The sequence below is a fragment of the Podarcis filfolensis genome, assembly GCF_964270895.1.
Source record: "Podarcis filfolensis genome assembly, chromosome: 4".
Taxonomy (NCBI): Eukaryota; Metazoa; Chordata; class Lepidosauria; order Squamata; family Lacertidae; genus Podarcis; species Podarcis filfolensis.
In genome coordinates, this window is record NC_139607.1 from 68,366,306 (window position 1) to 68,380,541 (window position 14,236).

The window sequence follows — 14,236 nt, forward strand, 5'->3', positions numbered from 1 at the left end:
CAGAAGATATTAAAATTAATTTAAGGAACTGCAAAAAGAGGGGGAAAGAAGTCAAGTTTTAAAATGTCAAAATGATTGTGAAATCAGTGAAATGTATATACCGTATTTTTCGCACGATTGGACGCACCGGACCATAGGGCGCACCTAGTTTTTTTGGGGGGAAATAAAGGAAAAAAATTTTCCCTTTATTTCCCCCCCAAAAGCAGGTCAGGGAAACCGAACCAGGTCGAGGAACAGCGGGATAGTGGCGCTGCGCCTCCCTGCTGTCCCCCGAGCTTGTGGGGCTGGCTGATGTCTGCCTGGCGCGCGGGGCGCTCTGATTCAGGGCGCCCCGCCCGCCGGGCGGCAGGCTGCTATCCGCAGCTTGGGGAGCCTTGCGGGGAACTCCTGCAGGGCTCCCCACTCTGCGGATGTCTGCCGGGCGCGAGGGGCGCTCTGATTCAGGGCGCCCCGCCCGCCGGGCGGCAGGCTGCTATCCGCAGCTTGGGGAGCCTTGCGGGGAACTCCTGCAGGGCTCCACACTCTGCGGATGTCTGCCTGGCGCACGGGGCGCTCTGATTCAGGGCGCCCCGCCCGCCGGGCGGCAGGCTGCTATCCGCAGCTTGGGGAGCCTTGCGGGGAACTCCTGCAGGGCTCCCCACTCTGCGGATGTCTGCCGGGCGCGAGGGGCGCTCTGATTCAGGGCGCCCCGCCCACCGGGCGGCAGGCTGCCATTCGCAGCTTGGGGAGCCTTGCGGGGAACTCCTGCAGGGCTCCCCACCCTGCGGATGTCTGCCCGGCGCGAGGGGCGCTCTGATTCAGGGCGCCCCGCCCGCCGGGAGGCAGGCTGCCATTCGCAGCTTGGGGAGCCTTGCGGGGAACTCCTGCAGGGCTCCCCACCCTGCGGATGTCTGCCCGGCGCGAGGGGCGCTCTGATTCAGGGCGCCCCGCCCGCCGGGCGGCAGGCTGCTATCCGCAGCTTGGGGAGCCTTGCGGGGAACTCCTGCAGGGCTCCCCACCCTGCGGATGTCTGCCCGGCGCGAGGGGCGCTCTGATTCAGGGCGCCCCGCCCGCCGGGCGGCAGGCTGCTATCCGCAGCGTGGGGAGCCTTGCGGGGAACTCCTGCAGGGCTCCCCACCCTGCGGATGTGTTCCCGAAGCGCCGGGCGCTCTGCTTTCAGGGCGCCCGACGCTCCGGGAAGCAGGCTGCTATCCGCAGCCTAGACATCCCTGCGGGACCTCCCGCAGGGTTGCCTAGGCTGCGGATGTGTTCCCGAAGCGCCGGGCGCTCTGCTTTCAGGGCGCCCGACGCTCCGGGAAGCAGGCTGCTATCCGCAGCCTAGACACGGCTAGCGGAGCGCTAATCCCGAAGCTTGGGGCTGCGGAGCTCAGCGCGCCCCAAGCTTCTGGGTGCCGGCAAGGTCTAGACGGCTAGCGGAGACCTTGCCGGCACCCAGAAGCTTGGGGCGCGCTGAGCTCCGCACACCCCAAGCTTCGGGATTAATGCAGCGCCCCGCTAGCCGTGGGAGAGCTGGGTCTCCCACGGCTAGCGGATAGCTTTCTGAAGCCTTGAGAGCGAGAAGGGTCGGTGCGCACCGACCCCTCTCACTTTCCAGGCTTCAGTGAAAGCCTGCATTCGCTCCATAGGACGCACACACATTTTCACTTGCTTTTTAGGAGGGAAAAAGTGCGTCCTATGGTGCGAAAAATACGGTACCTGAAAAGTATAAACTTTTTTTTTTAATTAAACCTATGGGTGTCTGCAAAGAGCAGCCGTTGCTGCACCAACTTCTAAAACTTGTTCAAGGCAGATGGTACCTTACACCATAGCAATGTGTTATAAAGCAACATAGGCCTTGTAAGATTAATGGAGAGGAGAGCTTGCAGGAGAGAACCAACAGACTATTGAAGATGCTTCATCTTTCATGCACTCACTGATGCTCCTCCCCCAAAAATGGGGGAAAGAGGAAGACATCTGAGCAAGGGAAAGCAACACCTGAGAGAGCAGTGGCAGGGGAGCCCTGGCACTGATTTGTACATCATAGTCAACCATACTTAATGTGCAGGGTGCTCAAAAGCTGTAGCCTCACTCCTTCACCATTCCTGGCCATACTGGGAGCAACAAACCATACGCCTTTGCTTGTTGTGGCACTCAAAGAAAGTAGCTGGAGACGTGTGCAGAGGCCGGAGAAAGAGCTGTGAGTGGAGGAGTGCTCCATTGCCCATCCTTCACCAAACCTGCTATAGGCTGGGACTGGGTGTGGAATTTGCTGAATGGGACAAAGCTGTGGGCAGCCTCAGGAAGCTTTGTGTCTGCCTGCAAAAGCAAGTCTTGAGTGAGAGATTAAGGTAACGTCGGCAGGTTTCAGCTGTCCTCTTCTCTATGACATCTAGCGAGTAAGCTGTGGTTGTTTGCGCCATGGCTGGGAGACCAGGTAGATGGTGGGAGTGCTGGGGGAAATGCAGGAGGCTGAGAGGTGAGTTGTTTCGGAAGGAGAATGAACTGATACTAGTTTATGTTTATCAGCAGTTTGTATTATGTAACCATTGCATATGAAACTGTATTTTTGTAAAATTTGTTAGCTGTCTTTTGTTGTTGCTTTAGTTTTCTGTACACTGCTTATATTTTTATATATTAAGTGGTATGGAAATGGTCTAAATAAACAATTAAAAATAAGTAACTCAATAAAATCCTGGGTTCGTGGTTTGTTTCCTTCTTTCTAATCAAACCATGAGTTGAGGCCAAGGTTTGTTTTCAACTCATTAGTAGATTGGATGAAAGAAACATATTCAGTTATTTCAGAAAGGTTTTGGGAACTTTATTACATAATTTACTTGGGGGAGATAAGAAATTTGGACCAAAGACTATTAATAATATTTTTTTTGTTATTTGATTTTTTAAAGATTTGTTGTCCAAGTCTCCTTTAGAAAAATTAATAGATAAAAGGAAATGTAGAGGTGGGATTTCATGCATGGAAGAACAATAATTTATTCAGGATTAATGATTTTAGAAAAGCAGGATGGATGGTTTCATATTCAGAGGTTAGAAGAAAAATGCAGGGCAAAAACCCCTAATTGGTTTGAATATTGTCAGGTAAGATCATTAGTGCAAGAATATCAAAGGAAAACTGGGTTGAGGAGAGAACATACAGAATTTGGAAAAGAAAGTTGTGAAGATTAAAGAACATAGATTAGCAAAGATATATAAACTTTTGGTTAAACATGACACAGAACAGGGACAACTAAAATAATATATTGTGAAATGGGCACAAAATACTGGGGGCAGCGGGTGGAATCCTGATGGATATATGTGAAAATCTTTTGAAAGTAGCTTTTAAGTTCTCTTTATGTGCAGGAATTAAGAGATAATTGTAAAATAATGAGTAGATTGCAAATTAAGCCATAAAAGATAAGTAACATGAATAAAAATTATTTATCTTTATGTTGGAAGAATAAAAAGAAAGATTCTCCCCATATGTGGTAGAGAGATGTTTTTTTTTTTCCCTTTAAAAAATAGAAAATGATTTTAAAACCCAAGTGGTAAATATTTTAAGATACAATGTTTCATTTTGCTCATTTTTTTTTAAATTATGTAAAACAGTAAGTTATCTCAGAATGTAGGGAACTTGTTTCTTATCTATGAGTTGTGGCTAGAACGGTCTATGCAAATACTGGAAATCACATAAAACACCAACAATTAAAGAATGGAGAGACAAAAAATGGTAGTATGCAACTATGGCTAAGAACACATTTTTTAAGATATCAAGAATGAGAAGCGAGACAAGGTAAGTTTTTGGTAAAGTGGCAAAAGTGTATTGATTACTGTAAAAGAAAACAGGTTTTTTCACCTAATTGTCATCATGGATTCACAAAGTATTGACTGTTTGGATATAAGATATCCTTCTAGCTTTGTTTTTATTTATAATTGAAATGGGGAACGGCTTTATTTTAGTGTAGCTACCAATATGCTTTAAAATATTTTAAAAGGTATTTTATTACCTATAATTTGATGATTAAAATAAAAGGTGGTTGGGAAAGGTTGGTTTTTGTGGTGCGTTTGTGTGAAATAACCTCCCTAGTCTGGGTTTGTTGTGGGAAATATCCCCTTAGTCATGCTCCCAACATAGCCAGGAGTGGAGGAGGAGTGGAGCAAGGACTTTTGAGTAGCATGCACCACCATGTTGCTTGTTCATAGTAAAGCAGAGTTAAACATTAACCATGGTTTAACATGAGATGTGAACACAGCCACAGAGTGGGCTAAGCACCTATCTATTCTGATTCTTACTCAGAAATGCTGCCTCCAATGCCCACAATTTTATTACCCAGGCAAATGTGGGTCTGGGATGTTGCGCTTGCTGCAGTATTGCCCTTGGCCCAAATTAAGGCAGCTGCAATAAGTAACCATGTCATCTTGCATTGCACGGGTTTGGACGAGAGGACCCCAGGGTCCCTTCCAACTCTACAATTCTATGATCCTGTTCCTCATTCCCCTTCTCCAGCACTTATATATACATGTTTCTGGAGCATCATGGGAACAGAGCACAAAGGGAACAGAGCACAAAGGGAACAGAGCACAAACATCAGCTCTGGATCCATTCCAGTCCGGCTTCCGCGCTGGTCATGGGACCGAGACGGCTCTGGTTGCCCTAACAGATGATCTTCGTAGACAGCTGGATCGAGGCGGGTCGGGGCTGCTGATTCTTCTAGATCTGTCAGCAGCTTTCGACATGGTCGATCATGAACTCCTGGACCACCGCCTTGCCGACGTGGGGATCCAGGACACAGTCCTTCAATGGCTGCGCTCGTTTCTCTCTGGTCAGGGACAGAGGGTGGCGCTTGGGGGGGAATTGTCATCGCACCACTCCTTGGTGTGTGGAGTACCTCAGGGTGCGATACTCTCCCTGATGCTTTTCAACATCTTTATGTGCCCCCTCGCCCAGCTTGTCCAGAGTTTTGGGCTGGGTTGCCATCAGTATGCTGATGACACCCAACCCCATCTGTTGATGGATGGCCATCCTGACTCGGCCCCAGACACACTGACCAGATGTTTGGAAGCTGTGGCTGGATGGTTACGTGGGAGCCGGTTGAAGCTAAATCCTTCGAAGACAGAGGTCCTGTGGCTGGGACGGGACGATATGGGATTGGGGGGCAACTCCCATCTCTTGCGGGGGTGCAATTAGTGCCAGCACCGTCCGTTAAGAGTTTGGGTGTAATCTTCGACACCTCCCTTTCCATGGAGGCACAGATTGCAGCTATAACAAAGGCGGCATTTTTCCATCTCCACCAAGCTAAGCAGTTGGCTCCCTACTTCTCTCGCCCTGACCTAGCCACTGTGATCCACGTGACGGTCACCTCCAGACTGGATTATTGTAACTCGCTCTACGTGGGGCTGCCCTTGAGACTGACCTAGAAACTCCAGCGGGTGCAGAATGCTGCAGCGAGACTCCTTACGGGGTCCTCGCTGCGAGATCACATTCACCCGGTGCTATACTAGCTGCACTGGCTCCCGGTGGAGTACAGGATCAGGTTTAAGGTGCTGGTTTTAACCTTTAAAGCCCTATACGGCCTAGGACCCTCGTACCTACGGGACCGCCTCTCCTGGTATGTCCCACAGAGGAACTTACGGTCTTCAAATAAAAACATCTTGAAGGTCCCAGGCCACAGAGAGGTTAGGCTGGCCTCAACTAGAACCAGGGCTTTTTCGGCTGTGGCTCCGATCTGGTGGAGCACTCTGTCACAAGAGACTAGGGCCGTGCGGGACTTGACATCTTTTCGCAGGGCCTGCAAGACAGAGCTGTTCCACCAGGCCTTTGGCCAGAGCACAGCCTGACTCCCTCCTTCGGCAATCTTCGCGGAGCTCTGGCCCAATGGTTGCCATTGGTTTGATTTGAATTAATTTTATAATGAATGATTTTAGAGTGTTGTGTTGTGTTGTACTGTTTTATTGTTGTTAGCCGCCCTGAGCCCGGCTGGGGAGGGCGGGATATAAATAAAATTTTTTATTATTATTATTATTATTATTATTATTATTATTATTAAGAAGAAGAAGAAGTGGCAATACTGGAATCACCCCCATCTTGTGCTCTGTGATTAACAGAGAGAAGCAATGCTTGAATGTTGAGTAGGGGCCTCAAATGAAGGGTAGGAACCCTGAGCACAGTTGGATGTGGGTGTCAGCAGAACGGTTTGTGGCAGTGCTGCTCTAGTGCCACATCTTGTGTAAGTTACATACACCCAGTGCTTTTCTCCTGGGGATACGCAAACCCTTAAACATTTTTTGAATTTAAGTTTGGCCTCATTGAGCGGCAGCATTTCAATACGAGTAGGAAAATGAGAGTACCCCTAAACTTTTTTTTAAAGAAAAAAAGCACTGTATATACCTAACACCAGGACTTGCAACACTGCACTAGCACCAAGCTTCATAGTAAGCCACCAAACTGTGTGCTACATATCTTTGCAGCCTACTAAATTCATGATTGTAACATAAAGAAATGTGCGTATAGCTGAAGCTTCCTTCGCTGCCTCTGCTGCAGCAGTTCCCGGCAATGACGAGAGAAGTGCTCTCTAGCAGAATTCATAGGCATTGACAGACATCTGAGGCTATGAGAGGTTACTTTATCATTTCCTGGGATATTGCTATTCAGAAGCAAATTCATCCCAGAACTGATTTTTTATTTAAACTTAAGATATTTTAGTTTTGTGCCTTGAATAGCTACATTATATAGTCAAGCTAAGGGGGATGAAAATCACAGGCAGCGATCTCAGTATACTGTTCCTTTGGTTTAACGATGATGTAGGCTTGGCTAACGAGAGATGCAGCTACAAGGCTGTACTGTACAGAAGCTCAAGTCTGTGCAAAAGATGAAGGACATCCTACAAGGAAGACTCCTTTCCAACCCAAAGAACAGGGATGGGGAGCCATTTCTATGGCCAACTCTCCGTGGCCATTTTGACAGGTAGCCAGGGCTGCTCCCCCATCAATTGCTTGATGTCATATCCCAGGTGTTTCCAAAGCTGCTCCTGTCAATCGTCACTCTGCAGCTGCAGACTGAACTATGGGAAAGGTTGCATAGTTTGCCCCAAACAGCTTCGTGGGCCAAATCCAGAGGCCTTTAGTGTCATGACCCCAGAGGCTGGCAACAATCAAGACTCCTGCGTCAGAGGCAGAAGATTTGCCAGCTAAGGAGCCAGACCAGGTGCAGGGCTCTGAGTCTGCTGATAGAGATCAGGAAACAACCGAGCCTGAGAACATGAGAAATCAGGAAGAACCTCCTGTATCAACAGGGTCAGAGTCAGAACCTTCACAGGAACCTTCCATTGAGGTGGAGTAACGAAATGCCTTCCCCAGGACCTCAAGCAGTGCAGGAAGCACGTAAGGCAGTAGGCTAGGGAACAAAGGAGTGCCTGTCTCTAGATCAGGGGCTTTAAGAATCTAGTTAGTCACAAAGGGGCCTTGGCTTGTCATGCCTTGCCTCCTTCTCCATGAAATCCAGCATCGCACCAGAACATGACATGTAGGATCTAATTGGGATCGTGGAAGGCTCCCCATCACTGCCATAGAACCTCCCCCTTCACGACCAAGCAAAACCACTGATCCTTTGGTCAAGAAACTTAAGGACTTTAGAAATACTAATTGTTGAAATTAAGAAAAGGGATGAGAATGATATAGGTATGATGCCTTTCCCCACAATCAAAGCAGTTGCCTTATACTGATTTAGACCTATTTATCCCAATAAACAGATTGGTGTGAAGGCGCTTTTTTGGGCGGGGGGTTAGAACACAGGCAGCATTTTGAAGGTAGGATAAAGACTTGAAGGCATCTGTGAGAAGAAGAATCTTGTATTTTACTGAAGTATTTTGATCCTTCCCACCACCTCCTTTAAGTTAAGGATCTTCTTAATTGAAAGGTGTTGGGGCTCATGTCTATCTGAAGTCATAGTTTCTGACAAGTGTGCTCCTCCTCCCAAAAAATAACTGCTAGTTTAAGTTACTCAGTGATAATAGGGAAAGCACACTGTGTACACTCTTTTTATTACTACTACCTTATTTCTTTCCCAGCTGAGCCTCAGCACTGAAAGAAGCTCTAGAGCAGTCTCATGCAAAGTCATACTAAGGTGGAAAACCTCTCCTCTCCTAAAAACAAGTGGGAGCAACAAACCATGGTCCAAAAACAAACACTGGCTTCCTGATTGTGTTTTGGGGGGATTAAAACAAACCACAATCCCTAATTCAGATGTAACGACAAACCAGGGATCATGGTTTGTTGTACCCACCAGAGCCAATGGAGGAGCCAAGTAGGAGCCAATTTACAGTTCCCAGTATAACATTAACCATGGTTTACCATAATGTGTGAACGCAGCCCCTTGTTGGGCTCATTCTTGTTGTCCCAGGATGACTGCATGCAGAGAGTCTCCAGCCTAATTCTGTGGGGAAAATCCTACTTCCTTGAAGGAGGCATTGCTACGTACTTCCACATATGAGTTGTATGTAGCACATTATAAAAATTTAACCTGCTGGAGAGACTATTTGTTATATGCTTCAATTGTGTACTTCAGAAGGACGGCAACATTTGAAGCCATCTTGCTTTATCACACTGTATTTCTATTTTTTAAAAAGTCAGATCTGTCATACCTCTGAAAACTGAAATAGTGTTGATTCCTCACTTTCTTTTGAATCTGCAGGGGCATCTGGTTGTGATGGACTTGAAGAAATCTGGGAGGGGGGGCACATTAAAAAAAAAAAGCCATTAGAACACCCTGTTTAAGCCAAATCTGATTTTCATGTTCTGCAGAAATGGCAAAACTTGTCGCTCTTCAAGACACAAAGTGGTATGAATAAGTTACTTTTCTAATGGATTGTAAATGACAAACTATGAAAAATACAAGCATCATTTTCATAGGGAAACCTCTGCCATAATCAGAGCAACAAAATAAAACAATGAAAAGTCACAATGATAATATTAAATAAAGTATCACACGGCTTGGAGCTAAGCCAAAGGCTTTGATCCCTTGCATTGACAGACGCAAATTAAGCATTTCACCTGACACACTAATTGCATACAAAGCACCAAAATGATCAGTACCATGCTGAAAGAACTGTATAAGAAATCAGAATTTCCAGTCTAAAATAAGCAATATTATTTTGAACTCACTTAGTTGGAAATAAACCCCACTGATTTCAAAGAAACCTATTTACAAGGAAGTTTTAAATGAGAGCCTTATGATTCTGGCTTCATTTTTCACCACTGAGATGTTCAAGTGTGCTGGCTGGAAACCTGTTAACAGCAATCTTAACTATCTGGTCAAAAATGTCCATGGAAATTTGGAATACTATGATATTCTGGATTGTTTTCAGGACAATAATGAGCACGATCCAGTCAAAGTGAAACACTTTTACATTCCATTGATTTCAACAGGTAAGATTTAAACACATGCTTAACATTCAAATTGAAATCAACGGGGCTTAAAATTACATACTTAACTCACCCATTGAAAATAATTGGTGTTTTAAAAGTGCTTAATCTCAGCTGGATTGTGCCAACTATCCACACATTCTTGGTTTTCTGGTATCAGATGAGAAAAAAATCTATTAGAAACAATGGCTTCTAATTAAAATAATATTTGGGGGTAAAAAAATTGGGTACCCTCTATACTTTGATGTTTGTATTCTCTTCTTCGGTCGCATCTTAATCTCTTACTGAGCTTTTCTGAGAAAAAGCTACATAATTGTGAATACTACATTGCTTGCTACATCACTGAGTGGTGCTCACATTGGCTCCACAGGTTTCCTGTTGCATCTCCTCTTGCGTTGCCACCCATGGTGGTGATATATTCAGTGGTGCTTAATCCTTAGTAAATGTGTTTCAGATTGCATTTATATAATTGTGCTTGGGTTGAACATTTTAACGGGGCTCCACCAGCACCTTAGGGTCTCAGTTCATACATTCCTTGACCGGGTACCCACTTTCAGGGGCCGATGCAATGAGCAGCATCCAGAAAAAATTATCCACAACTAAAGACATCAAAAACAAAGGAGTGGGGTTTTTGGTGCAATGAATTCAAGTTCTATTTATTTCAGCGGGATTTAGTCATGACCAATGTCCATTGGGTTGTGTCTAATATGTAGGAAATAATTTACTCTGTAGCAAGTCCTGTACTCGTAGCAGCTGGAAATGGTACTGTTGCGCGTCGAGGCCCCACACCCCCTCCCTTGGTGAATAAAAACACGTGGACACAAGTATTTTGAGTTAATGGGCTGAAAAAAGGCCACAACATTTATTGGTTACAGAATGTGAGTGGTATTGGCTTTGGGCATTGGACCCAAACTGACTATATCTGACTCCTGCCCGCCATGCAGGAAGTCTTACAACGGTTAACCACCTGTAGGGAGAGCCCTGTTGATGTACAGCAACTCGGTGCTCCCCCAGGGTCATGGGAAAGGTCGTGCCATGGCCCTAGGTTCCACCTGGGCTTCGGACAGGAACCACAACCCCTGCGTTCCTTTAACACAGCGGTTCTCAACCTGTGAGTCCCCAGAGGTTGTTGGACTACAACTCCCCTCATCCCTGAGCTCTGGCCTTGCTAGCTAGGGGGTGATGGGAGTTGTAGTTCAACAACATCCGGGGACCCACAGGTTGAGAAAGGCTGCTTTAACGGAATACCCTTAAAGTGGAGGGGTAGGTGATGGCCACAACCTCCCCTCCCATAAACCAAGCTTTTCCAATGCCTAACCACCAAACCTTATAAAGTTGTGACGATTTGCTACAAGGTAGGCGAAAACCAAGTGGCTGGTGCCAATCTGCCAAGTGGGAAAATTCCTACCAGGCCTCTTCAACAGGCAACCGACTGAAGTCCATAGCAAGGTCAATGTGATAAACGCAAGAAGGGAGGGAGGGCAGGAGATCCGTGGAAGCCAGGAGCAGAAGGAGGAGCTTCCGGCCACAAAGCCGCTTAAATGTGGCTAGACATGCCCCCCCCCCCAGCCAGCCAGTTTGGCTGACTGCGGTTGTGATGTGCGCTGGGACTCCCCAGTGACGTGGGGGTCTCGACACCACCCCCCGCTGAGGGCGGGAAAGCGCGAAACCTGCACGCAACCCCACCCCTCCCTGAAGAGGACCAGCTCTGTAAGAATGAGAACTGAATGCCTGGTTCATACACTACCTTCACCAATGAGCATGTATCTGGAGATGCTAAAGGCTGCTTACATGTTCAAAAAATGGATTTGCGACTTTGGCCCTCGGTTATATGCTGAAAGATGATTAGGATTTGACAGTACAGGATTTGACAACATACGAGGACACTATCTATCTATCTAATATGCTAATGGATGGTCCTGACCTTGACTTAGCACTGAAAGAGTGTTTCGACACTTTAACCTGAACAGTCACCTGATGAAGCTTGTCAAGATCTGATGCCTGAAGAGGGCATCCATTATAGCTGCTAATTAAATAAATATGTCCTTAGCTGGCACATTTTTGGCTTCAGGATGCTTTCTACTAAATATACGAAACAAATTCTTTCTTCTGCTCAAGAAAGTCTACCTAATGCAATGCATCATGTAAAGCATTTAATTAATTAACTATATTTAAGTTCCATTAAAGATGCAGAAGTCACCCATAATCCTCAGGTAAATATGTATGTGATCACTGTTCAAGTGGATGATAAATTAACTAAAGCATTTTTGGAGCTTATCTGAAAGCCTTTAGTGTTCTTTTTTTTATTTATTAAAAAACCAAAAAACCCAGAAATTAGAAAAAGCTCACCTCAGCAAATTGAAACAACGGCGACTTTAGACATCCTTCAGTAGAATTGGATGCATCAGAATGGCATGTACTTGAAGAAATCTGAAACAAAGATTATTGGGGGGAAAACTTTAGGGACTACATTCTGCTTCGTGTGTCAATTAGAAAGAGGCCTGCCTGTGAGTTGCAGGCTTTTACTGCTAAGTGGTGTGCGCATATATTATTATTTCTAAAGCACTTTCAAATCAAAATGGCATAGGAGAGATAAAAGTAATGACAAACCCTGCCTGGAGGCTTACAATGTATCAGACAAAAAAAGTGGAGGGGGTGGAAATGGTCACAAGAGGAAGGGAAACCTGGAAGGATTAATGAGCAAGGAAAAGCCTCAGAGCACAGATTGCTCTTTAGAAGCTGTTTAAGAACCAAAATTGGCAGAGCTGCTTGAATATCGATAGGGAGCACATTCCATGTAGCCAGTGCATTCCAGAGCTGTAGAATAACAACAGATAAAAGCAACAATGAAAAGTAATAGTCAGGTTTTGGGTTTGATTAGAAGTACATAACGGGAAAAGCAGGAGAAAAGAGAAAGAAAGAACTAAAAAGTTAAGGAGAAGAAAGTGTACAAAAGCACTGTAAGCCAAAAGAAATTTAAACAGAATGCTTTAGGGAAACAGAAGCCAATTTTAGAAAAGATAAGGGATAGAGAAATACGTGTAAAATAAGGAGCGTGGAAAGAGCCGCAGAATTTAAAATGAAAAAGAGATCAGAAATGGGAAGGATGGGCATCAGATGCTTCCCTGCATGCAGGCAGGTACATATGCAAACAAGTCGCCATATGCTTTTTTAGTAGCATTGCCAGCACAAAGCAGCCACTGGTATGGTATGCAGAAAAATGGAAAGCTCTAAAGACTGAAGACCAAGTAAGAAATGGCAATAAGAGATCACCTTTCATTTGTCCATCCATTCATTAAGGGAAAAATTAGTTTGTGATGAGTTAAATACAGAAAAATGCCCCCCCCAAATCATGTAATATAATCTGTTCTAAGAGTATAATGGCATAGTTGACAATTAACAAGTGTGCAAACACCAGCATTGATTCTACATTTCATTTTCATGGCTGGGACACAATATAACGCATTCACACTCACATCATGAGGCAATAAGAGATTCCTAAAAATTCAGCGTAGTTAACAACTGTTAATACAACTCTTGAGAAGATGAATATCATTAATGCAATCAGATTAAGCCTTAAGAAATACGAAGTCAATGTATCAGAATAATACTTAACTCTTGCCCATGTATTATTAAATGCAAAGAAAGGATAGCAAACATGGCCTTCTGTCTGCTTTTAACACTCAAACACACACTGCCTCCTTAATGTCTGCCTGATTATTCTTTGAAGAAAATGAAAAGGGTTTTTTTTTACCACTGCATGCTTCACTTGCCAGCCAAATGTCTGCCCAGAATGTTTTGGGAAGGAGCTGTGAAAGTGGATTTCTCATAAGAAATTTGTCGGAATGGCTGGTAGACACACCAGGCTTGCAAACAAGGGCTTAACAAGCACCATGTTACTTCCTACTCATGGCATTATGGCTACATAAGCTGCCACAAATGCCCTCCACTCAGAAGTCTGCCTGGCTGATGTGGTCATTGTTCCAGCACTAGGTTAGTTCCAGCACTAGGTTATTTATTTGCCCAGGCATTTTAAGCTGCTGATTCGCTTATTATTCTGTTTTTAGCAGTCTTTATTTGTTCAGAACGACTTACTGTTCTGGTTTCTTTGGTTTATACTCTGTACCTGGTATTTCAATAAATGAAGGACAGGCTATATATGCTACATGTAAAATGATTCAAGTTAAATCTTAGGTTTGCAAATGTTCCCCTGTCCCCAGAGACCAGCAAGTTATTCACATAATTTTCATCTGATGAAGTGGCCTGTATTCCATAAAAAGTTGCTTAAGAGACCATCTGGGAGCGGCCGCCGAGACCACATAACACCGGTCTTGAAAGACCTATATTGGCTCCCAGTATGTTTCCGAGCACAATTCAAATTGTTGGTGCTGATCTTTAAAGCCCTAAATGGCCTCGGTCCAGTATACCTGAAGGAGCGTCTCCACCCCCATCGTTCTTCCCAGACACTGAGGTCCAGTGCCAAGGGCCTTCTGGTGGTTCCCTCACTGCGAGAAGCCAAGTTACAGGGAACCAGGCAGACGGCCTTTTCGGTAGTGGCACCCGCCCTGTGGAACGCCCTCCCACCAGATGTCAAAGAGAAAAACAACTACCAGACTTTTAGAAGACATCTGAAGGCAGCCCTGTTTAGGGAAGCTTTTTAATGTTTAACAGACTATTGTATTTTAATATTTCGTTGGAAGCCGCCCAGAGTGGCTGGAGAAACCCAGCCAGATGGGCGGGGTATAAATAAATCATCATCATCATCATTATCATGGCTTTGAGCCCTGAAAGATCTGCTCCCTGCCTTGTAGGCCTTTCCCCCTCGCCTGAGAGGCAAGGGCCGGTT

The 14,236-nt window shown here is 45.4% G+C and overlaps 2 protein-coding genes across 2 annotated transcripts in view; one reads left to right on the top strand and one right to left on the bottom strand.

The window, feature by feature from the left end:
- Nucleotides 1-14,236, top strand: part of CD47 (CD47 molecule) — a 232,563-nt gene that overhangs the window by 146,590 nt on the left and 71,737 nt on the right. The gene's annotated exons all lie outside the window — the stretch shown is intronic.
- The window catches only part of BBX (BBX high mobility group box domain containing), a 120,213-nt gene that overhangs the window by 23,088 nt on the left and 82,889 nt on the right, over nt 1-14,236 (bottom strand). The window contains 2 exon segments of the mRNA XM_083611557.1: nt 8,610-8,690; nt 11,740-11,820. Of these exon segments, the coding sequence (XP_083467683.1) occupies nt 8,610-8,690; nt 11,740-11,820 (162 nt within the window).